At 48.9% G+C, this 23,512-nt stretch overlaps 2 protein-coding genes and 1 non-coding gene across 3 annotated transcripts in view; 1 reads left to right on the top strand and 2 right to left on the bottom strand.

The window, feature by feature from the left end:
* The window catches only part of Rat1 (5'-3' exoribonuclease 2 Rat1), a 104,727-nt gene extending 91,843 nt beyond the window's left edge, over nt 1-12,884 (bottom strand). Inside the window, exons 1-5 of the mRNA XM_077680425.1 lie at nt 12,693-12,884; nt 8,009-8,090; nt 6,381-6,508; nt 4,575-4,686; nt 1,249-1,422 (exon numbers count right to left, since the gene is read on the bottom strand). Coding sequence (XP_077536551.1) covers nt 1,249-1,422; nt 4,575-4,686; nt 6,381-6,508; nt 8,009-8,083 — 489 coding nt within the window. The 5' untranslated portion in view covers nt 8,084-8,090; nt 12,693-12,884. The remainder of the gene's footprint in view (nt 1-1,248; nt 1,423-4,574; nt 4,687-6,380; nt 6,509-8,008; nt 8,091-12,692) is intronic.
* Nucleotides 12,885-13,101: 217 nt separating this feature from the next.
* Nucleotides 13,102-19,248, top strand: LOC144148898 (general transcription factor 3C polypeptide 1). The gene has a single exon (XM_077680424.1). It carries the CDS (start codon nt 13,216-13,218, stop codon nt 19,027-19,029), a length of 5,814 nt encoding a protein of 1,937 aa, XP_077536550.1. The 5' UTR covers nt 13,102-13,215; the 3' UTR covers nt 19,030-19,248.
* Nucleotides 19,249-23,192: 3,944 nt separating this feature from the next.
* On the bottom strand, nt 23,193-23,295 carry LOC144150356 (U6 spliceosomal RNA). The gene has a single exon (XR_013318510.1). It is a non-coding gene; the product is annotated as a U6 spliceosomal RNA (small nuclear RNA).
* Nucleotides 23,296-23,512: the final 217 nt, after the last annotated feature.

Below are 23,512 nucleotides of genomic sequence, written 5' to 3'. Positions count from 1 at the left end.
CCCCCTTTTTAAAGGAACTGGCCAGAATTTTGGAATATCAGATGTGATGGGTCTAGTCCTTCTCCTCCACTATTCCTTCCCCCCTTAATGCAGGGATCGAATGATACAAAAAAGATACCTCCTAGGGATAGAGAGTACGACAGAGGAATTATCCTTTTCGCCATGTCAGATGGTGACTTGGAACGGAACCTGTGATCGCCGTCCCAAACAAGAACGTGCACCACTCCACTTCATTTTACCAGCCACATGCCCTCCTGCTCTTCATAGTCATATTCAAGAAGCGAGTCACAATAGTCTTAGTATAGCGCAAGCCAGCACTTAGTGCGCGCAAAATATTGCGCTTGCGCTCCGCAAACATATTCTACCAACCCCGCTTTTAGTACAGCGCCAGCAATGCTCCGCTAATAGTGTGGTGCTGCTCAGAATCGTCGCTAGCGCTATCTAGTATATCAGCAAATACCTATAATTTCGCAAGCCAAACAGCCTATTCGAACGCGACCCAAGGTAAACTCCGGTATCGCTCACACCGGTTGCGTTCGGTACGGCTTGGCACAGCGATACAGTGAAGTACAGTCCAGTATTCTGTGCGACCGCGGGTACCTGTCACTGTCAGCAACGCGAGATCGTTGGTGAAGGCGAGGTGCGTGCGCACAGAACTATTTCGGTCGGCAGCGGCCAGCGGGGTCAGACCGTCTCGAGCAAACAGGTTTCGCGAGACCAGTGCCAGCCACGCGCGGCCCGCAACGCCGCAAAGCACCGCCCGCAAACTCCGGAAAATTGCGTGCACCCGCAAAACGCAAACCCTCCTTTTGCGGACTGCGCATGCGCACTAGGGCGCACGCAAAAAATAGCACGCGCTAAACGCTAGCTCCCGCTACACTAGAACTCTCTAATAGTGATGATACATCACTGTAGAAACTTCATGGCATCGACGAGACCAACATCACCAGTGCCATCATCGAATGGGCGGCTCTCGCTTGAGTTGCTTCATCTTTCTCACGTCGCCATCTCGTAAATAGAAAAACCGCTACATCCTCGGGATGTCGCGGCCCTTGGTCTCTCCCCTCGTATCACAATCACAATGTACATACCCGTGCGGTACGTCAAACAGTACGCGCAGTGTTCTAACAGCAGCGGTCGAACGAGAGAAAGAAGGCGCGGAAGGACAAATCCTTCGCTAGCGACACAGGAGAAAAAAGAGAATGCCGAAAAACGGAGAAAAGCGGCTGCACCCTTTCATCTCCTCACCGGCGTGATGCAGTTGCTGTCGAAGTGCTCCTCCTTGGCCTTCTCGGGCGGCAGTGGCACGCCGCGGTCCCGCAGCTCCGCGCGGATGCGGTTCATCTCCTCCACTTTCTCGGCCGACTCCTTGGACGCCCGGAAACGCCGAGAACGCTGCTGGTTCATCTTGGCCCGCGGCGCCTGCGGCCGAAAACAGAATGGACGACGTCATCGGCAATTGTGGCAGTGCCAGCACAAAGAGAACTCAATGCTTGCCTGGTGACGTTACAATTAACATGTTGCAATTAACATGTTACAATTAACATGTTACACCCTTGCAAACACTGTAGCCCAATTAACTCTTTCGTTACGGTGGAAAAACGGCCAATTTTGAGTGCTTCCACAAAACGTTTTTTTTTTCTCTTGAGCTACTGGACACACTTAACCTTACTATGCATGAAATTGTAGCTTATAGATTGCTCTTCCAAACACACAGCAGCAGTTATGTTAAAGGTACAATCACTTACAGTTTATTCGTTAAGTAATCAGAAAAAAGCCCCCAAGAAAAGTATCTGAAAAACACAAATCGGCAATTTTACCGAGATGAAAAATTATTTCAGGAATTTTAAGATATACAAATTGTTCCAATGTTCCTTGGCTATGATTCAATATATAAATCAACAGTGTACACCACGTTTTGGATTTTTGAGGGCCCGTCAACCTAGCGGAACTGACGGCTGTACCACGCCGCGAAGGCACTTAAGGGTGAGTGAGTCTCTGTAAAATGTGCATCCAAGTATACTCTTTTGTGTTATCGCACAAAATCTTTATCAGTTCGGTGGTAAAAAACAAAAAAGAAAAATCCAGCGATCTCGCGAAGCGTCGCACCTGAACCCTGCAGGGCTAATCTGACACAAGCGCCAGGTTATCTTGAAGGTAATAGTGCGATACGGCGCGGTGCATTTGGCAAGAACTCCTGGCCATACGTTGTCGAGACCCTAAACACAAAATCAAAACTGCTGTCGTCAGATAAGAAGCACGTTTTATTTATAAATACAGCGCGGAGTCACAACGAAATTACCTGCCAGCGCTTGTTTAAGTGCAAGGCACCTGAACTAGAGCTTCGTCGTCCGAACTGAAATCTCAAGATCCCACATCATTGCTTGACCCCTCACTGCTGCTGTAATCAGAAAAATCGACAGCAGGAGCTGCCGAAGTGCTTGCTACAGCAGTCCGACTGTGCGGAAAACGGCGTGAACCCGACGCCATTTTTCCTCCTGCTCCCCTCTACCTACGGTTCAAATTTCTCTCGCTACACCGCCACCACATGAGACACATAAACAAACGAAACCGAAATTGAAAGAGAAGTTGCCAATGAACACACCAGATGGCGATAGTTGTCTGTAGAGCGCAGGTTTCAGATTTTGCGGGAGATTTGAAATCACCAGACGCCGGCTTCCGATTGCCTATGGCGCCATCAAGAAAGAGTTAAGCATGTTTCCCTTCTTGTTTTTTTTAATTTTCACGTATTTCAGTCAAAGAGTCCACGCACTTGTAAGCGGCATTCGGTGGTTTACAAAATGTGATACCCTATTAAAAACCATTCGGCACTCAATCTGACACGCCAAGTCAGCTTTTTCTTTTTTCTGATGCTTGCATATTCAAATTGACCAAAAGTTTGTCCATCAACAGCAATATTATTACTATTACAGTACTATTTCAATTGTTAGTGCTTATATAAGAAACTGCCGCAATACACGTCTTTTTTTGTTTTGTTTTTTTTAACGCGCCGACGCAACGCAGGCGATGAGGCGCGCCGTAGTGGGGGGCTCCAGATTAATTTTGACCACCTGGGGATCTTTATCGTGTGCCGAAATCTCGTACACACGGGCGTTTTCGCTTTTCGCCTCCATCAGAAAAGCGGCCGCCGCGGCCGGGAATCGAACCCGCGACCTCGTGCTCAGCAGCGCAACGCCTTAGCCACTGAGCCACTGCGGCGGGTAGTGTTCCCCCTCTAACTCTTTCATTGTGGTGGAAAAACGGCTGACTTTGAGTGCTTCCACAACACAATTTCTTTTTCTCTTGAGCTAGTGGACGCATTCAGCCTTGCTATGCATGAAATTGTAGCTCATGGATTGCTCTTCCAAACAAATAATTGATTAGTTTATTGGCCAAATAATCAGAAAAAAATGCAAAAAAAAACAGTACACACACAACGTATATAGGCAATTGTAGTGAGCCTAAAAATTACTTTAGGAATTCTGAAATATACAAATTGTTCCTACGTTCCTTGGCTATGATTCAATATATAAATCAACAATGTACACCAAGTTTTGGATCTTTGCGGACCAGCCAACCAACTGACGGCTGTGAAGCGGATGCCATTTTCACACAACTCGCTGCTATCGCGGGTTCAAATTTCACTCTCGGCACCGTCTCCGATCACGAAATGTCAACAAAACATACTAAAATCGAAAGAGGAGTTGTCAGTAAATACACAAGATGGTGTTAGCTGTCCACAGGGCGCTGTTTTCAGCTTTCGCAGTACGTTTAAGGGGGCAGTTGCGTCTTTGGGGCCGAAAAACGGTAAAAAAAAGCGTTTTCTGAGAAATAGCATTTTCAGCCTCCACGGCCACTTTTCTATCAGTCTGTAAATTTCCTCATCAAAAGGAACCATGTTTTGTTGTTGTTATATTATAATTGCATTTTAAAGTGCACTCTACAGCTCATTTAGCGCAGAATTTAATGGTGAAACGGCACTTTTCTTGCAATGCAAAGCTAGCATTTCGACCTCGGATATATTGGCACCCAGAGCAGGTACAACTGTAATTCTTTTTGCTTCTGACACCGAAATGTGTGGAGAATACAATGTTGGAAACAAATTTTTCACATGGAGGCTTTGGAAAATAATTATTGTGTTCAATTGGCACCAACTGCGAGCCATTTCTGGCAGAGCGCGGGAGGAGCGAAGTTCACTGCATTGTAAAACGACCAAAAATAGCTGAACCAAGAAAGTTATTCCTACATTGTATGCTTTAGTCATTTGTCTGCCTTGCCACATGGTAATTGCCATTCTGTATGGAGTGGTTATTTTGTAACTGTGACCCAAGATAATGGCAATTAATCATTAAATAACTCAATATATAATCAACTTACAAAAGTCTAATGGCAGATTTGAAATGAGCACAAAAAACTCTATAATGCAGTGCAGTTTCATTAAAATTGGTTGGTAAATAAAAAAATAGCTCTAAAACCAGTCTGCCCCCTTAAAATCATTGGAACTCCGTGTCCGATGGCCTATGGTGCCGTAAGGAAAGAGTTAAAATAGTTTGCACGAACGAAGCCCCCCTCACCACTCCATCGATGGCCATGTACAGCAGCCGTCTGGGCCGCACCACGCTGAAGATGCGGTCGATGTACTCAAAGATGGCCACCATCATCTCGTCCTCATCCTTGGGGGCCGCCCTGCAGAGAAGATCAAGCAGCAAAGATGGCCAAGTAGCAGCCGAGTTCTTCTGTTTAGGCTCAGACATTATACGCTATTGCAGGGGGGGTGTTGGCTATGAGCTGTTAGGAACAAACCAGATGCGCAGCCATTGATGTATTTTATTCTGAGTGAATAAATTCGATGGGACATTTACCCGACCATACGTTGGCTTCCGTATGCTCTTTTGGTGGCTAAGGATGACAATTTAGACAGTTGAATTCTCAAAAAGAAAAGAAAAAGAAAATTTTTTTAAATTTGTTCGTACAAGCAAATACAGCACGAGTTTCCGTGTCAGCCCTATTTGTAGAGATTACGGAAAGAAGAATACAAAGAAAATATTTTGGTAACCAGCCTCGACCCAACAAAAGCAGTCCTTTGCAATACCCTCCGTTTTCCTCGCTATACAGCTTATCTGAGTGAAGTCTGTGTTAAAATTGGTGTCAGCGTCATTCTTACAAGGTAATCTTTTGAATGAACCAAACTTGCATTTTGTCTTCACTGCCCCATTAAACACTTGCAAGGAAGACTTTCTCGGCATTCAAATCTGCCACCTAAAAGAGCTTTTGCCTTGAAGCTTGCACTGCTGCCTGTCAGGTGTAGACATATGTCAGGTGAGCCCAATTCATCCTCGACATTAAAGGGGCCCTGCAGCACTTACCATAGACTACTAGGAATGTATTTTGGGGTTAAGTCTATTGTCCCAGCAATCTCCTCCCGCAAGAATGATGAAAATTTATTCACTATCACCGAAACTATGTGCGATGAGAAATTGCGCGTAATCGTTCCCTCTCAACTCGACCGCGGACAACACGACGAAAGCTGCGTGCTCTCTCCTGGAGAGGGGGGCGGCTCGCGGAGTTCTCCTCCGCAGCCTTCTATGTATCACAGGCCGGGGAGTTTTCTCCTTTTCTCCGCAACGTGGAGGTGTCTATTTCCGGTCTGGTGACACAAAAATGCAGGCATGGGTGCCTGCTTGCAAGCGCGTGCCCAGCCTGGTAGTGCTTTTTTGAAGCAATAAACGTTTGTTGTCGAATGGTTCCGTTGAAAGGGAAGTATTGAGCTCATCACTCAAACTCCGCGCGCACTCAAAACACAAAAGAAATGGCAAAACTGTGCCTACAGGTTCAGGCACAGCAGAGGTTCGTACACAGCGCTGACGACGGCGGATCGTCACAGGAAATGCGAGAAATTAGCCGCAAAGTTGCCCAATGACAGCCAATCAGACAGCCGTGGCCTCAATGACGTCGTTTAGGCCATGCCAGGGGTGTATAATGAGGAGAACCGAAGAGAGCGCGGTTGGTTTTTCCGCGTGTTTCACGGCAATTAGCGCGCTCATGACTTCACGTGCACGTGTAATATTTGGCTTGGGTATTTCTGGTAGTGTAAGCTAAGCGTCGCGCAGGTTTACTTGGACTCCTCAAACAGTGTAGCAGGGTCCCTTTAAACCGTGACCGCCGAACCTCCAAGAAACTCGAATGTGGGCGTTTTACTCAAAAACCTGTGGACGATCCCAGCCGAGTAGTAGGGCCCAAAAAGAAATTAAGTGTCAGCCTCGTTTCATAATGGGCTTGCAAAGTAAAATTCCACCGAGGCAAACAAACCTTCTCAGTCCCCCAAAACAACTGCGAGCAGCTTCTGAACAGGGGGGAAAAGGCGGGAAATTCAAACTCACTTGTTTTCTGGATGACAGCAGGGGTGTATGATGCCGTTCATGTCCAGGTACAAGTTGTCGAACTCCACATCGTTAGGGTTGGGCTTGGTTGTGTCGACGGGCACCTTGACGCCATCCACAAATTGTGGCTGGAGTGAAAGAAGAACCGAACGAAACGAAATCGTTATTCGATGTAACGGAGCCTGCCCAGTGGGAAAGCTTGGAGAATCCAGTTTAAGGTATTTAATGCAGCGCTAGTATTGTACACTCCGTAAGCGTGAGCTAGCACTTGGGTTAAGTGAATTCACAAATTCCAGTAAAATAAAAGGGGGGGTATGGCGAAGATTCATTCGTCTACACTTGCAAAAGAAAACCACGAAATGTTTCCATATGAATTGTATTTGGTTGGTTGGTCATTTGGTTTGGCATTCAAACCGCTGATTCCTCTGTTACGGTGCTACTAAAATTGCACAGTGCCCTGTAAACCTATAACAAATACTAGAACACATGAACACAGGCTAAAAAGCAGTAAAAATGTCATAGGGAAATTATAATGCCTATACTACCTACATCCACCAACAGAGTAGCACTGTAATTTTTTTAGAATTGACAACTGCCCTTTGAAAAGTGATTTTTTAAGCGTATTGCCAGGTTCTTTTTCCCGATGATATACAATTTCCAGCCAGAGTTATGCACAAGCTAAAGCTTTCTCCTGAAGGCGTTTCTTTCATTCTTTCAGAGCCACTACATTTTTCTTGGATCTATTTTGTTTAACACGTTAAATGCACCAACTATTTAAATTGAGCTGACTGGATGAGCTGACTGGAGACAATACCGAAGTCAGATCCTTCCAGAAATTGCATTTACTAAGTTGATCAACTAATTTCACCCGTGTTTTGAAGGTGTGACTAAGACGAGATTAGACAAATGTTTCATACACAACCAGACCTGTAGCAGATGGCATTTCTCCAGAAATTCACACAGAGAAACTTTTTTTTTAAGGATCAGCATTAGTTTTATGGGGTAATTAATTCTGCCTCGCACTACACATACGCAAATTGTGACGAGAAGCTTTAAGAGAGAGAAAAAGAAGGAATGCCTCCAGCAATTATTTTTGCAGTCATAAGCACTCATCAGCAAATGTTTAGGCTAAACTGTATGCACATGCCACAGAAACCCTGAAATAATGCCTAAAGTGCGTCACGCAAACTTCTTCCAAAGCCCTCCACAACCTAAAAGAACATTGCTATCAACTGAGAAGCAAACCACCTGGCGCATAAGAATAGAACTAGAGGCAAATGTCCCTTCATTAATGGTATCCAAACCTAAAATGAAAGAAGAGGTGCCTCCGACACTCTCGGCAACCTTTCACTAGAGTGAGTAGGTAGGCTTTAAAAGAACGAGTGCAATAAGGTGCAATGGATCCTCACACTTTAATTGAACTCAAAAGAAGTGCTTCCCACATGAACAAAGATGCAATTAACCCCTGCCGCTATCCCAGGATCTATCTATGTGTGCATATTTCTTTAATCGCAAACAAGTTTTCAGGACTACAAGCGAAGACTTCTTGTGACCGTGTCTCATCGGGGAGGGCTTCCCTGCTGCTCATAATGATGAAGGAAAAACCAAGCGCGTCCCCGGTGGCTCACCTTTTCTTCAACACAGTGGGCAACGATAGACGGGTACTTCTTGCTCAACCATCGGAAGAAGGCCGGAACTCCCATCTTTCACCTGAAACACACAAACAAGGACGTCTGAAACCTACCAGCGACCGTACCTAACAGCTGCAATGCACAAACTGCTCCCGCCAAAGCTATTATTCGCACCTTTACAACCAAGTGGAAGGCTACGGATTAACCAGAACACACTTCGACTCAACTAATGAGTGTGTAGCGGTTTTTTTTGCATATACAGGGAAAGGAACTTGGTGGTAGCGTATACACAATTTGCTCGACGCACTCCGTGCCTCATACGGACTGTAGGGAGAGTACACATTTGCCTTAGCTTTGTGCTTGGCTTGACTTGGTGGCTGTGGCGAAAACTCCAGGATTATTAAAAAAGCCGCGAACCAGTTTTTGATACAAAGGTCCAGAGTTCTTCAATATGCACCAGTTGCGAAACTCTGCTTCGGATCCCTGGCAAACCGAGCATCCCTGCTTCGTGCATTGGCATGGCACTTAGGGGGCAAAAACTAAACTTGGCAAAACACCTACTAAATGACACAAAGCTTGCTTTCTGAATTAAACAATAAATTAGGTAATGTCTATTTATGCTTCCATGGTTTTAAAGCGGAGCTTTTTGCCCCTATCCCCCAAGGGTTCTGTCGCGACCGTCGTCAACAGAAAACTCCCGCAAACAAATAAAAGAAGTTACTCGCACCTCCAGGAATCGAACCTGGAACAAACAGAGAAACGGGGCGAGTGCCCATTGTCTTGCCGATTGAGCTACGAGCCCACACGGAGACAGGGGAGACAGACGGTGCACTCACCGAGCACACTGCGGGTTTACCACCTGCATTCTCGCTGAATCTTACGTGATAGCGTCACGCAACCTCTCGCGCCGCTGTGCACTCCGCCCACCACGATTTGGTAGTGGTCGTGTGCGCGCCTTACGCATGCACTAGGAGTGATCAAAATTCAAGGAAGCTCACACCAATGCATGGCATGTCACTTCCCCGCCTCTGCCGCCGATCTCCCCGCCTTCGTCAGGGGCAGCAGAGACGGAGGAGAAGTGAGATCATCTAACACCGGGTTCTAGTTTCTTTTAATTTTATAAAAAAGACTTTCCACTCACGTGCTTCACCAATACAGCTCAACCAACCACCATTCATGAATCATGCCTTGGTTCAACCTTAGCAAAGAGTACCTCTTTGAAGTAATAAAGGGTGTGGTTAAATGCATTTCACTTGTCCCTGGTTCCTCTCTTTGTAGAGCCACGTGTGTGAATTCAAGTGACGTCGCATGGGTAATCGTTGTGGGTGTCGTTTACAGCTTTGCTTTCCAACCCCCTTCACACGGTGGATTGGCGTGCATTTTTTTTCTTGTATTATGGTGGTAGAAGCAAGCACTTGAGTACTATGTCAACTTTCTTCCAACCGATGACAGGCCAGCCAACTTGCCCCTTGTTTGCCCCCAGTGCCGGGGGTCCAACTGCGGACTGGTTTTGGATACGTGGGGCCTGTGGGGGAGTTTCGCCACTGGCGTACACTGAGTCACTCTGACATAAGTTGTATAAAAAGTTCCACAGCTATGTACATTCAACAACTCGGACCTACAAAGGCAATCCAGTATTGGTGCGTCCGTTCCTCGCACTAAGCAGCATCTTTCGTGGGGCAGTTCCTACTGATACCCATGCTACACGAGCGTTTTGAAGGCCTACGAGTCCAATGTCATTTGATTAAAATGCTACCAGGATCCTTCAATGCTTTTCTGGTCATGAAACTTCGCCGTCACGCTATGGGAGAGCTTCGTTCGCTGCCCAGGGAGGCCGCGCCGCGGCGCTGGTGTTGATCGGAGGGCAGCCGGGGGCGTGGTCAGAGCGCGTTTGGCAGGGAACGGACCACGGAGTAAGACAAAACAGACGCTCGCCGCCTTATCAGCAGTGCGCTTTCGCTTTACGTGACATAGGCCGCTGAAATGGACTTATCATTTTGTGAGTGACGAAGACATTTGGTGTGAAAAGACATGCTGCTACTGCGTTCCTGCCTGCCGGTCTGGCTACAGAGCAGCGGCAGCCGCGCCCGATGCCTCCGATCTGCGGTGGCGCCCCTCGCGGTAGCCTTTGTCCCCGTACGAAACTTGGCCGGGAGTTTCATGACCAGAAAAGCGTTGAAGGACTCTGATGCTACCTTTTAGCAGCTACACGACGTGTTTCAAAGGCATTTCAATGAAATGCCATTTGAGTCAAAGGAGGACCACAAACGACCTTTGGGGTTCTCAAAGGCCTTTGAAGCGCGAATGGTTGTACTCTCGGGTGCAATTTCTGCATGCCGTAACTACAAAACAATTATTTGCAAGTAAAACTAGGTGTTTAAAGTGCATGATTTTCATATTTTTCCATTGTTTCCATTCTCCCACTCACTCTACAATTACAAGATAACTTGGTACTTTCAACACCGGCTGTGCGAAAAAAAAAAAAAGTCTGTTTTGAGCGCGCTTGTAGATTGTTATCAATTTTAGCACTAATAAATGTTTTTTTTTTGCCCGTTTTAACTCCACAATTGAATTTTTGTTGACAACTAAACAGGGCAGCAGTAGCTACACAAAAACATGGCGAACGAACGCAGAAAATTTCATCTACCCTTGAGAATTGTCATGTACATTGGTGGAACTCCTTCCAGATCGAACGGCATTTCAAATTTTGAAGGCCATTCGACTGAAATGTTCTTTAAAATGCTCATGTAGCACAGGTATAAGACTACGACTGAACCACCTTTGGTGTTGGCTACCCCGTGCATTGCAATCGACTGCTTTCCACAGTTTGTGCCTTGCTCTGCTTGATTCAGCCACACTTACCGAAGCAGGCAGAAGGTCACAGACCATTGTAGCAGCATTCTGGAGTACACAGAAAGTCCACTTCACCTGGTTCGCAATTACATTTAAGCGGCCGGCGTTGTACGCCTCGCTTCCTGAACACCCCTCTTCCACAGAGTTTCAACCTAGACACCTCTGCTGTCGCGATTTTAATTTGAAATTGGCATCAACAAACTCCCTCAAACCGCACTCAGGAGGCGTGTGACCAGCTTCGTCGTCAAAAATTTAAATTTTTGGGGTGTTTCCGCACTGACCTGGGCTATGAGGTGTGCCACAATAGAGGGCTCCGGGTTAATTTAGACCACCTGGGTATCTTTAACGGGTGCCGGAATCTCGACACACAAGCAATTTCGCTTTTTGCCTCCATCAGAAAAGCAGCCGCTACGGCCGGGAATTAAACCCGTGTACTTAGGCTTAGCAGCACGACGCTTTAGCCACTGAGCCACCGCAGCGGGTTCAACAGCTCCGACGTCGTCTTGCATGGTACAAATTTGGAGCACCAAGGTAAATTAAACAGTTGGCAGAATGCAAATTTGGTCGGATTAACCAAAAGACCGCAATTCTGTATTACTACTACTTGCAAAGCGTATTACTACTTGTACGCTCAAAGCGTATTACTACTTGTACGACCGCAAAGCGTATTACTACTTGTATGCTCCTTTAAAACGTGAAAGTAAACTTCAACCTTAATTATTAAATTATGCAAGTGGCTTGCGTAAGTTTAATAATTACGGTCTTTTGGTTAATCCAACCAAATCTGCATTTTGACATGTATTTCCAATGGGAAGATCTTTGCGCGACACTATTATGCACTAATGTTTTCCCTTGATCGTGCCCTGGTTTCCTTTGCATTGGAAAATATTGGCGTTACGCGAATTACTAAATACTTTGCAGCTTTCTTTTGGAGGGAGGGAGAAAGGAGGGGGGGGACTAGTCCACAGACACTGTTCATGCATAAGTGTTTCACAACTGTACCAGTGAGCTAAAATCGGCTTCAGAAAAAAAATCGCCGCCAAAGCACACACACACAAAAAGATCCTCTCGTGGTTCCCACATTCACTCATAATTTGCAAATAAAAGGAGTCTTTTCATAAAATTCACCAATTGTCGTTCTGAGTATTCGTCAATTTTTTTTCCCTCACAAACACTCCGCGCGCGATATCCTACTACAGCAAAAAATAGAACCGGCCGCCATTAAGCGCTACAGCTCTGTCCCAATTACATAAACTAAAAACTGGGTACAAAGACTCCGAACAAATTGAGCACTCAAACAAGCCACAGCGCCCGCATGTTAAAAATGTGTCTTTTAACCTTCCTTACAAGGCACCGCGACTAAAACAACCTTTTACGAGACCAAAAGGAAGTTATGTACACAGCTCGCGTGCCTGGCGTCACATCCTGCACTCGTGGGCCGTGAAACGCTAGCGAAAACAGCCTATAAACTAATAAATACGAATACAGAACTACAACTGCACCCCTAAGCGACTTGAAAAAGCGTGAACGAAAGTCAGAACGGGTATGTAACCGCCCGTTGCGAGCTCAGACAACTGACAGAGCCGGTACAAATATTCGTGCTTGACTACTTTTGTTTACAAGAGAGATTGGCACAAATTCTCAACATTGTTTCTCTACGGATGGCCACTACTTGACTATAAATCCGACAAGCAACCGCTCGCGTAGGAACGGCGTTGTCTGCTCGTAACGTATGGGAGTCAGATGCGGTAAGATTATCACCACCAAGCCAAGATGTTAACAGCCCATCGATTTGACTAGTCCGCGCCAATGCCTTTCGTTCACTTACCTCTGTCGGGTGAAGGCCGCAGACCGTACACTCCCGATTAAAAGTTTAGTTAAGATTTACAACACTGGCATAACTGCCCTACTATTACTGAATCACGGTGGCAAAGAGAATTAAGGTGGCAAAGGTATGTTACTGATGTTACGTTACCCTGTTTACTGTCTGAGGCTGTTGGTCACAATCCGAGGCAAAGTCAGCAAAAAGTCGCGGTCAGTCAACTCACATATGCCTCTTTTTGCAGCTGAACTAGCTGCAAATATACAACTTCATGCGCGCATAAAATCAGTGTTTATGTGTACAAATATATTTAACATTTATGCTTACATCGCGTCCTATTTCTTTCGATGTCATGTTTTCAGCCAGAATAATCCGAGCAGAATCCGTGGGTCAATCCAACTTTGATCGTGCCTTTCAAAATGGCGATGTGCACGAAGTCGTCCGCGTCCGCACGATCTGTGTATGACAGGCGGACGTTCTCAAAATAGCGTGTGTGATTTAGCCTCAATGCACGTTAAAGACAACGACCATGGATAACGACTTTTACTCGTGCTGCATCGACGAAATCGCGTTAGAAGGTCTCGACGGCATCACGCTACAAGCGCTGTGGATCCGCCTGCAACGGCGTCCAAACTTTGGGTTGTCTCTGGACGAACGGTCGAAGGAGTTCATATGGCAGGGCCTCATTCCTGAACCGCGGCTGAGTTTCTACAAGCTCGAGACGCCGCGCATGGACCTTGTCATCTACGACCGGTACCAACACGTCGACCCCATCACGGGCTACGTGGTCGAACCGGCCGTGCTGCCACCCGACACATATCCCGTGCAAATCATCAACAAGAACGGTCAGCTGGGGTCATGCACGACGTTCGACACGCGCAAGGACATCAGCGACGAAATCCGGCGTCAGGCCCCGAAACTGGCCGAAGCCGTCGCCACGTGGGGCAACTCGCTCGTGATAGTCGCCGACCAGACGACGCGCGAGCTGGCGCTCCTGGGGCCCTGCAACTCGACGAAAGACATGGACATAAGCGAAACGAAATACTGCATCCTGGAGCGCATCGGCCGCTCCCGCTTCATGGGCCAGACGACGCAGGGAACGCTCGACTTGCGCGTCTTCAAGGTGTCGCACGCGAACATGTTCGTCATACGGAAGCAGTTGCTCCAGAGGAACCTCATCACCAAGCAGGAGTACTACGAGAAGGGCGAGAACAAGACGTCCAAGACCGGCTTTCTCCTGCACCTTCCCCGCTTCTTCGTCGAGGTGAAGACCAAAAGCAAAGTGCTCACCAAGGAGCTCTGCGCGCTTCTGGCCACCAAGCCGCAGCAGCGGGAGGCGTACGCCAAGATCTGCACCGAGCTGGGCCTGCGCCCCATCGTGTTCAAGAAGCTCATGTACAGCCCCTCGACGTCGCAGTACGTGACGCAGTACACGCTGCCTTACAACGAGTTCTACCCCGACTCGTCGCCGGATACGTGGTATCTCAAGAACAAGGAGATGCGTGCCGTCCGCGTTGTCGAGCTCGTGAAGCCCTACTCGGATGAATACGGCGAGGAGGACTTCGAGGGCTTCTTCGCCGACAACGACACCGGCCTCTACTTTCACCCCCACAAGTACGTCTACGACAGGCCGAGGCTGGATCAGGCGTACAAGGAGGTGTACAAGGCTGGCACGGACGGGATGACCCTGCGCGAGCTGGCTGTGGCCTTGATGACGACCCGTCTGGAGGTCCGGAATCTCCAAAAAGGGCTGATAACTAAAAAGCTGGTGGTGCCTTACAGGGTGGACATGGGGAAGCAGAGAGTCATCAGGTACTATTGCCCGGAGTTTGCGGCGAACTCGGAGGTTCACCAGAAGTTGGCAGCTGAGAAGAAGCGAATGCTGGAATCCAAAAATAAACTTCCTCCCGCTAAGAAGCGGAAGACGGTGGCACCTCAAGAGCCAGAAGCAGTTGGAGAGACAAAAGACGCAGCCAGCCCTTCGGAAACAGAACCGGCTGCTTCCGCATCAGAAGCAAGACCAGTCGAGGCGGCGAAAAGTACAGAAAGTGAGAAGGTCGTGACAGGGAAAAGAGCGGCCACGACAACGGCGGGCGGCGCGAGAAAAAGGTTGAAAACAAAAGCGGACGCTGTGGACGCTTCATCGAGTTCGACTTCCGCCAGCACAGGCGTCGCTTCCGCGGTCCCAGATGGCACTGTTGCCGACCAACCCATCATAACGGTGGAGACGAACAGCGACTGCCACTTCCGCAAGGTGAACCCAACCACACAAATAGTCTTTCCCAATGCCCTGGGCATGACAGGCCGAGAGCCGCTGCAGCGTTTGCTCCCCTCGTACAACATGCTGAGGAGGGCTAACAGGATCATCGAGTTTGTCCAGTCTGAAAAACTCCTCTCCGACCTGTCAAAGCTTATAAAGGTGCTGCAGAAGGCTGAGGAAGAAGACGGCTCCACGATGAAGCTGGACAGAGTGTCCATCGAGCGGCTCATTTACAAGCTCTGCAAGGGCGGATATCTCAAGTCGATCCATACCGTTCTGAAACTGGGACACAAGGTCGTGGACTTAAAGTGGATCTGCCACCCAAGCGTCTCAAAGGACGACGAGATAGTCCGGGCAACCATAGAGCAAGCAAAGTTTCGGTACTTTGCCACCCACAAGGACAGCCCAAAGCCAGAGCCCACTCCTAAGCCCGAGCCAGTTCCCAAACCCAACCTGGAGGTGTGCAAGATGGAGTACAGCCCCTCTATAGGACGTTTCTATGGTAGCCAGCCTAAGTTTCGCAGGATGCACCTCTGCTACGTTTTTATGCACTACCTGCTGTACACCTACGACGGTGTTCCGCAAGAGCCCTTGCCAGACGACCCAGCAGCCCCTGTGCAGTACCACGCGGGTGTGGGATGGAAGATGTTCGTTCCCCCTCTGACAAAGAGCCCAACCACACCCAAAGGGTGGGTCCTCTTTGGAGACGTCTTGCTCTCGCTTCCCCTCTCCCTCTTTGTCAAGGTCGTGAGCTGCATCAGACACAAGATCGAGGGACTGGAGGAGTACTTGAACGACGAGGTCAAGCGGCACTACCTCATCAGGTTCCTTCCCGTGCGGATGCGAAACGCTCTACTGTTTGCCCGCCGATACATCTACTCCATCCACGACACCATGAAGAGGCTCACGTTCTTTGGGATGCTGACTTTCGGGCCACAGCGGCTGAAGGAGAAAGACCAGGTGTTTTTGTTCCTGCACCGGAAGCTCCGCATCAAGGACACCACGCCCTCCGCTCCCGGCTACCACCAAGTGTCCGCCGACATTCAGTACCCCACCAAGTACTTCTTCCTCGAGACCGAAGACGACGTCAACCAGTTCTGGCTCGAGCTGGAGAACATTTGTGTGTGCTCGCCGCTGGGAATGCCACAGACCATGCAGGGACAGTCCATCGAGCTGCAGAACCTGTACAAGAAGCCCTGCATGGTGGAGGCCTGCCGGAACAGGGAGTTTGGCGAGGAACAGGACGATGGCAGTGTACCTGGAGACCAGCTCGGTGCGGGGGGCTTCGACTCTGCCCTCTTTGCGCACCTCAAGAGGAACTGGAGCTACCAGACTACGTTTTCCTCCAAGCCAACCACAATCACGAGCGAAAAGCCAGTTTCCAAGGATCCCAAGCCAATCCAGAAGTTCCTGAACTACTTGGACAAGGCCTCCAAGGAGACTGGTGGCGGTCTCCCCCAGAAGCAGAGGCAGAGGCAGAGGCTGTCGAAGCTTCAAGGGTCCATTTCTCTGTTGTCGGCCAGCGGCACAAAGGAGCGAGACGAGGAGCCTGGGGCCGCCACGAATGGAAAGGGGAAGGCAGCGAGCCAACAGGCTAACAAGAAGCGGACAATCAAGTGCGGGAAGCCGCAAACCGTCATCAGGGTCATCAAGCCTCGAAAGCGTCGCCACGTCCGCAGGCCTTACTACGACGACAAGGACCAAGCTGCCCTGAAGGAGATGAAGACCATGCGCGTTGCGTGGTCCATGCAAGAGGACATAGTGCTGCTCATGTGCAAGGTCACCTCGTGGTTTCTGGATCCACACCTGAGCAAAATGGTGGTGCCATTCACAGTCGTCAGGGACATTCTGTCGGAGCGCTACCCCGAGCGGAGCCGGGACAAGACGTCGCGGGCCTGTCAGCGGCGGCTGCACTTCATGCTGACGAATCCGGCAACCAAGGCCAATGCATCGGTCTTCCTCTGCGAGGCCCAGCAAGACCAGACACTGGTGGAGATGTTCCACGGGCCGAAGCCTGCCAAGTCAGACGAGGAACAGTGGAAGAGCATGTTCAGGACTGTTCTGGACCACTTGATGATAAAGTTCAGCAAGAGCTCGGAGGAACGGCATCTGGACATCACCCTTCCCAAGACGTTGGATGAGCTCAAGAGTCGCTACGACATTGTAGTGAGCGGCCAGGTGGAGCCAGACAGCTGGTCGTACTCGGAGCCCCACAACCTGGTCGACATCCATTTCAGCTCCGTGGCGATGGTCATCTTGGCGTCGCTGGCGGCCGACGACGGGAAGACCAGCTGGTCGCTGATCCTCTACAAGATCTACGAGCAGTACCCGGACAAGCTCGTCCGCTCGGTGACCGCCCGGTTGAGGCACAACGGCGTCATCTCCAGGAAGCTCGCGCATTCAAAGAAGCTCTTCGTCTCCCTCAACCTCTCCATGCTGCCGTTCACGTTGTCCAAGCGCTTCAAGTTTGAGATGACACGGCGGTACAGCCCGCTGCACATGGGCACCATGGCAAAGTTTCTTCTCGAGCTCCTGGCCAAGTTCAGGAGCGGCGAGCCGTACGTGGCCCAGGACAGCATCGAGCCGGCGTACGCACCCCTGCTCATCAGCCTGCAGCTCATGGACAAGATCACTCTCGCCATCGAGGTTCCGGACGGGATCGTTGACTTTGACAGCAGCATCGCGACCACAGGGTTGTTGCCACAGCGAAGGACCCTGCCAGCCAGCACCATTGACAAGCTCTACCCGGCGGCAGCCACTCTGAGTGACCGCGCCCGCAGCCTCAACTTTGAGACCGCCGGAGGCAATGCCAAAACGTCCCGCTCGTTTCTCTACATGCTGAGGCAGCACATGACGAAGGTGCTCGAGTACAACTCGCTGCGTCCCCAGGACTACGTGGTGATCAAGTCGTGTAAGCTCGAGTTTGCTCTCACCGACGAGGATCTGGTGCCGGGATGGAGCCCCGAAGAGCCGACGGACAAGTCGTACTCGCTGAAGATTCGCCACCCGGTGTACGACGCCATCGTTCAGGAGCAGCGCGTCTGCCACACTGCGAGTGTTATCGATACGACCTGGACACCGGAAGAGGTGTTGCGCGTGTACGAGGAAGAGGGAAGGACTGTCGAGGATGCCCAGATTGGGACGGAGATCTACTATTTCATTCTGAAGAAGGAGCACCTCGGAGTACCCCGCGCAGACCTGTGCGAAGCCTTCTTCCAGATAGTGGACGATTCGGCCTTGGAGGTGCATCTCGACTTGCTGCTCAAGAAATACCTCATACTGCAGGTTGGGGTCAAGTGCATACGGTACGTGACCGCGCGCCACTGCAAACCCTGGGTCATCCGGTCTTTCAAGATTCCGAAAGAGATGCGCTGCTTCGCTTCCCTCGGCGACCAGGGCCTTACAACGGGATCGAAGAACGTGACGGTGCCGGAGCCGTCGACATCGAGCAGCGAACCTTCCAAGACAAAGACTCCCGCGGAAACCAGCGAGGGTGACGGCAGCACCGCCGAAGAAAGTCCAGACCTTACCCGCCCCTCGACGTCGGCGGCTTGCACCAACACAAACACCGACTCTCACGTCGACGCTGACGACGGGGGGGTCCGAATCGGAGAGCGTGCTCCGAGCTCCCGAAGGCTCAGAGAATCGGGCAAGAGGACCTTGTACGAGACCATGACCAAGAACATCAACCTCGATAATCTCAAACAGTTGATGTACGTTCCGCGGTTGTGGCGGAAGCCCGACGGGGGTCTGAACCGACCCGTGTTCCACCAGATGCTGTCGGCGGTGATGTCGTACATCTTGGACAACCCCGGCGTGACCGAGGACCGTTTCCGCACCGACTTCTCACACCAGATCGAGCCCTGCGTGCAGACGCTGGACTTGCTGAAGATGCTCGAACAGCTCGGCTGCGTCAAGAGGTTCTTCACGCGGGTGGACACGACCGCCAAGTGCACGCTGTACTCGCGGCGGCGTGAACTGACCATCTGTGACCAGTATTGCCCTGGCGACACCGTCTGCTACGAGGGCACACCGGAGGCCCTGGTGAACTTTGCGGCGTTCACGGCGTACTTCACAAAGTAGCCGGTGCTGTGTGCGAGCGAAATGTGCATGAAAGGAGTGCTTTTGTGGGAGGTGAATCTGCTGCCTGTGTCTGTACAAAAGAGGAACAGTTGGTGTATACTTGTACATAGAGACCGCGCCGCTAGTGTACAGATAAGCGCACAATAAAAGTTGGGTATTTTGGATGAGTAACACTGAGAGTGGCTCGTATAAATTGTGGACGCACGTTGCACACGTGTCACGTACCCGTACCCAACTTAAATGTGGAACAAATTTGTGTGCTGCTTCTACGGCAGCGTGCGTAAAATCTCTCGCCGGCTGAAGGAGTTACAAACAGCATGGTGAAATGTTCTGCCCGTTCTTTGAAATGATGTTTTCTGGTGATTCAGCAGTCTTCAGACTAATTTCTTGCGGTGTCGTTTAGTAAAAGACAGAAAATTAGACCAGCTGGATGATGTCAAGGAAGCCTTAGAAGCTGAAAATGTGTTGAGCAATGTGGACCAAGGCATGTGGTGCCCGGCTGTGGCCTGCAGTTTGTAGTGGGAGGGTTGTGGGGTCATGTTTCCCAGGACGCAAGCTGCACAGCTCCTACATGCAGCGAGAGTAGTAATGTCATTGATAACGGGGCTATACAAGAAGGTTTCCATATGCCTTCTTTCTGTAGGTAGTACCTCTGTCCCATTCAGTGCTTGAATTCCAGCAGACTGGTCACACCGACACCACAGACGCTCTGAAAGGAGACCCCACCATGTGGGTGTGAAAAGTTGCCAGTACAGGTGGATTTCTGTGATGTGGCGAAAAAGACCTTGAATTTGACAGAGAAGGCACATGGGCCTTCCCGTTAATAATGCTTGGAACAATGACTGCATTTAATTGAGCATGACACACCACTGCTCAATTTAACTAATTCAGCCTTTCCCGTTTAAAGGTACCCAGTGATGCCAGCAAACTCTTTGTGTACAACACTACTATTGCACACAGAGAAATTTTCCACTTAAGGGGAAGCATGGCTCTTAAAACTTTTTTTTTTCATTTTTAAGTAAACTGTGTGAAACTTGTCAGACTTGCTGCTTTTTCCCCAGTGATTTCAAATGTAGCTTTATTTTTTTAGTAAATCAATTAGTTCCCAAGGTAATAAGAGATAATTAGTCATTTTTGGAAGAACAATAGACAAAAAAGTGTTAGTCATAGCACTTTAATCCTTACATTTTCCAACACCATGAACACTGGTGAACGGGCAGGCAAGTTTGGCCTTCTGCGTGACGTGACCTAAGTTTGATGTTCTTTTAATTAAACGAGTATTCAGACAGCATCCCAACTACCCTGTATACCCTTTATCGCACTTCAGCGGTATGCGGTAGATAACAAAAAAATGTGAGGAAGGAAGGAACCCAAACTACATATCGTGAGCTGCTCAACTTTTCGCGAGGAGGGTTAATTCTGATTCCTACAAAGTTCTTTGTACAGACAGGAGCAAATAGCCCGCCTGTGCTGCCTATTCCTTCAACACAAGTTTGACGTCAGTTCAGTCAGTTTAGGCACAGTCCCTCTGACGTGGTTTTAAGGCAAAAATTTTATGTGCCTCACTGTGCAAACAGACTGCCGCTGTTGTCAGGTACAGAGAATGGCCACCACTATGAAGAGTCCAGCACATTGCCAGTGTTTGAACCAGACTTAGCCACTGCAGGCTGCCTTGATATCATATTGCGTGACATATCAACATGACGGCACGTGAGTAGAGGTATGCTCTGTTTCTGGGGAGGATGTGCTGTGAAGTGTATCCCAAGAGAAAATGTAACTGGTCCCAGCTGGTTTATGCTTAATTTTCCAGGTGGATCCTGCTTGTCACTGCTGGGACCAGCTACCATTTTCTTCGCCTTCGTCGCTTGTTGCCAATATACTTCGCAACAAGACAAAAGCAAAGAAAGAGACACGAACACATATGTAGCAGTAATGAAGTCTGATACGCATTGCTGGGGGAAGCCATAATTCTTTCGCCTTCAAAGCACGTGAGCAGACTTACGTTCCCGGAGGAATCTCTTTGTATTATCATTGGCTTCTTCGACAGCTGTCCCTGTCGTGGCCTGAAACAGCGCAGAAGCGCAAGACGACAGAAAAAAGCACACAGACACAGCATTGCGTCGGTGTACTCTTTTTTTTTTTTTTTATCGTATTGTGTTTTCGCGATGTTTCACACTAAAATATGGGCCAACCAAGTGTGAAAGGGCCTTTACAACTACAATTGGGATAGATATTAATCAAAAAGAGACAAGTTGAGAATAACACATATACCACACTGATGTGCAGTCACTAAGAAACAAGGTGTATGACCTTATATTAATGCGCATTTACTACACATCCAGTGTCGCATTGTCAGCTGATGAGGATTTTGGAATCACTGTATGACAGTAGAGCTACTTTGCTTAATTTGCTAGGTGGTTGGGGATCAGGGGGGGTGGGAGGGGCTTTTTTAAAGCTATTTTCCCTCTTTTTGATCTTTATTCTCACTCAGATGTACGGGTCTTGTTTTTGTAATCTTTGTGCTTAAGAAAGAGAGAGAGAGAATAAACGCTTATTTTTCAATTCATTGGATTGCCTCAAATTTTCATAAGGCTCTCTTGGAGCTAATATTGATCTAATCCTCACCAGTTCAAACTGTGACGCTGCGGCCCGTAGTTCAAAAAGTTATGTACTGTAAAGTTTCGAAACAACGCCTACCCGTACGACATCAAGTTAAAAATACAGGATGGGTGAACTTTTGGGTCAGGTGCGAAAAATTACAAAAAAGTGGCTGCACCGCCAACCAAAGCTGCAGAGATGTCTAGCAAAAATAAGTCGGACAGCTTGTGTCTCTTTCGTTCAAAATCGAGACATCAGCGGTGTTCGCGACCGCGAGACGTTTTCACGAAGGGAGCTGGTGAGGTGGCCGGCTCCTTCCAAAATGCGATGGTATTTGAAAAAATGTAAGCACTTGCAACTTTTTCACCCCCTTCCTGTGCACACGAATGCCATGATAAGTCCCGACCAACAAGAGGCTATCAGCATGGACGTCAAAGAAGGGATCTGCGTATGCCACCAACGAGAGCCACGTAACTGGCATCCATTGACAGGGTGACAAACTGATTAACGTTGGTTAGCTCATTCAGAGGTTCCCATCTTTGTCGACACCACTGGTCAATGGACTTAAAAAAATATATATATTGGCTGGAAGGAGGGTAGCGGCGAAGGGGGGGGGGGAGGTGTAAAGAAAGATAGGAGAGATAGCGGGCGAAAGCGTACGTCTCCAGAGGAAAGCGACCTTTAGAAGCTCGCCCTCTCGACCAGAGAGCAAATTAAGCAGCTGGCCGTGAAGGCTGCTTCCTCGTTGGGTAGTTGAGGGTTTGGCTACACTTACTACGCAACTGCCGGTGCATGCAGATTTATTCATTGGCCCAGCATGGCTTGTGTGTAAAGGTGTTGGCTCATACCCTCCTAAGTATGTGGCTTCTGCATTGGTCAGCTACTCAATTGCGCCTGTTGCATTACGCTCCTCGTCCCAACTGGCGGTTGTGGTTGGCGTCGGCGGCACTCGTTGACCAGCTGGCCATGATTCTTCTAGCGGAAGAATACGAATAAATCGCATATCATCCATCGCATCACCCACCAACACACAGCTAGGCGTGCGCACAGGGGGGGCAGGGGGGGGCGGCCGCCCCCCCTAATCATCTGAAGGGGGGCGCCAAATTGGCCCATATTTTGCCAATGTAACACATAAAAGTAAAAATTTCTGCTCAGAAATATTTTGTATGTGTTGCAATTCCACCACATTAAAATAAAAATTTTATAACCATCCCTCTTTGCACAGTGTTCGGACCGCTAGGCCTTCAGTGGGAAGAGAGAGGTCGGGAGTTGCTGTAAGGGGGGGGGGGGGGGGGGGGGCAGCGGTAAGACTTTGCCCCCCCCCCCCCCCCCCCCCTAATCGAGAACTCCGCGCACGCCTATGCACACAGGCATGTAGGAGGAAAACATTTGAGAATCTACACGGTGACGTCTATTTTTCAATCTGAGAGAACCGCTTAGGAGTCGGCCAGTTGAAATGCGTGCACATCGGGATCCGTTTTATAATTTTAGATAGGCATTCAACTGCCAAAATACTAAACTTAGGCAGTACATTTTCGTGAACCCTGAAGCAACCGAGAACAGAAAAAAATGTGGAACGCTTCACGATTTTGCGTGTCATCCTTGCGCAGGGGCCATGCTAATCTTCTCTGTATCGTTCCAATTTTAGTATATGTACTTTGGAAGTACAACCCTCAAACGTTCGCTGTTGTATATATAGCCCCAACCTTTCAGTGGCAAAAGTTGCAGGTGGTACTGCAATAATATATGTCTATTCAGCAGCTAAAACTAAATTTCAGCCAATTGTACTTATTAATCAAAATAAAAGCCTGTGTTCACACCATTTTGTAAACACAAAATTACCAGTTAGCTTTTCCATTATTCAATTTTCGTTATAATAAAGGTC

The sequence above is a fragment of the Haemaphysalis longicornis genome, unplaced genomic scaffold (genome assembly GCF_048455015.1).
Source record: "Haemaphysalis longicornis isolate Haplotype H1 unplaced genomic scaffold, Haemaphysalis longicornis Haplotype H1 scaffold_8, whole genome shotgun sequence".
Taxonomy (NCBI): Eukaryota; Metazoa; Arthropoda; class Arachnida; order Ixodida; family Ixodidae; genus Haemaphysalis; species Haemaphysalis longicornis.
The sequence above is the reverse complement of the archived record's forward strand: the minus strand, read 5'-3'. Positions and strand labels throughout refer to the sequence as shown.

Excerpts from the sequence above, each read along its gene's own strand:
- LOC144148898 (XM_077680424.1), top strand. The coding sequence starts at position 13,216 with ATGGATAACGACTTTTACTCGTGCTGCATCGACGAAATCGCGTTAGAA.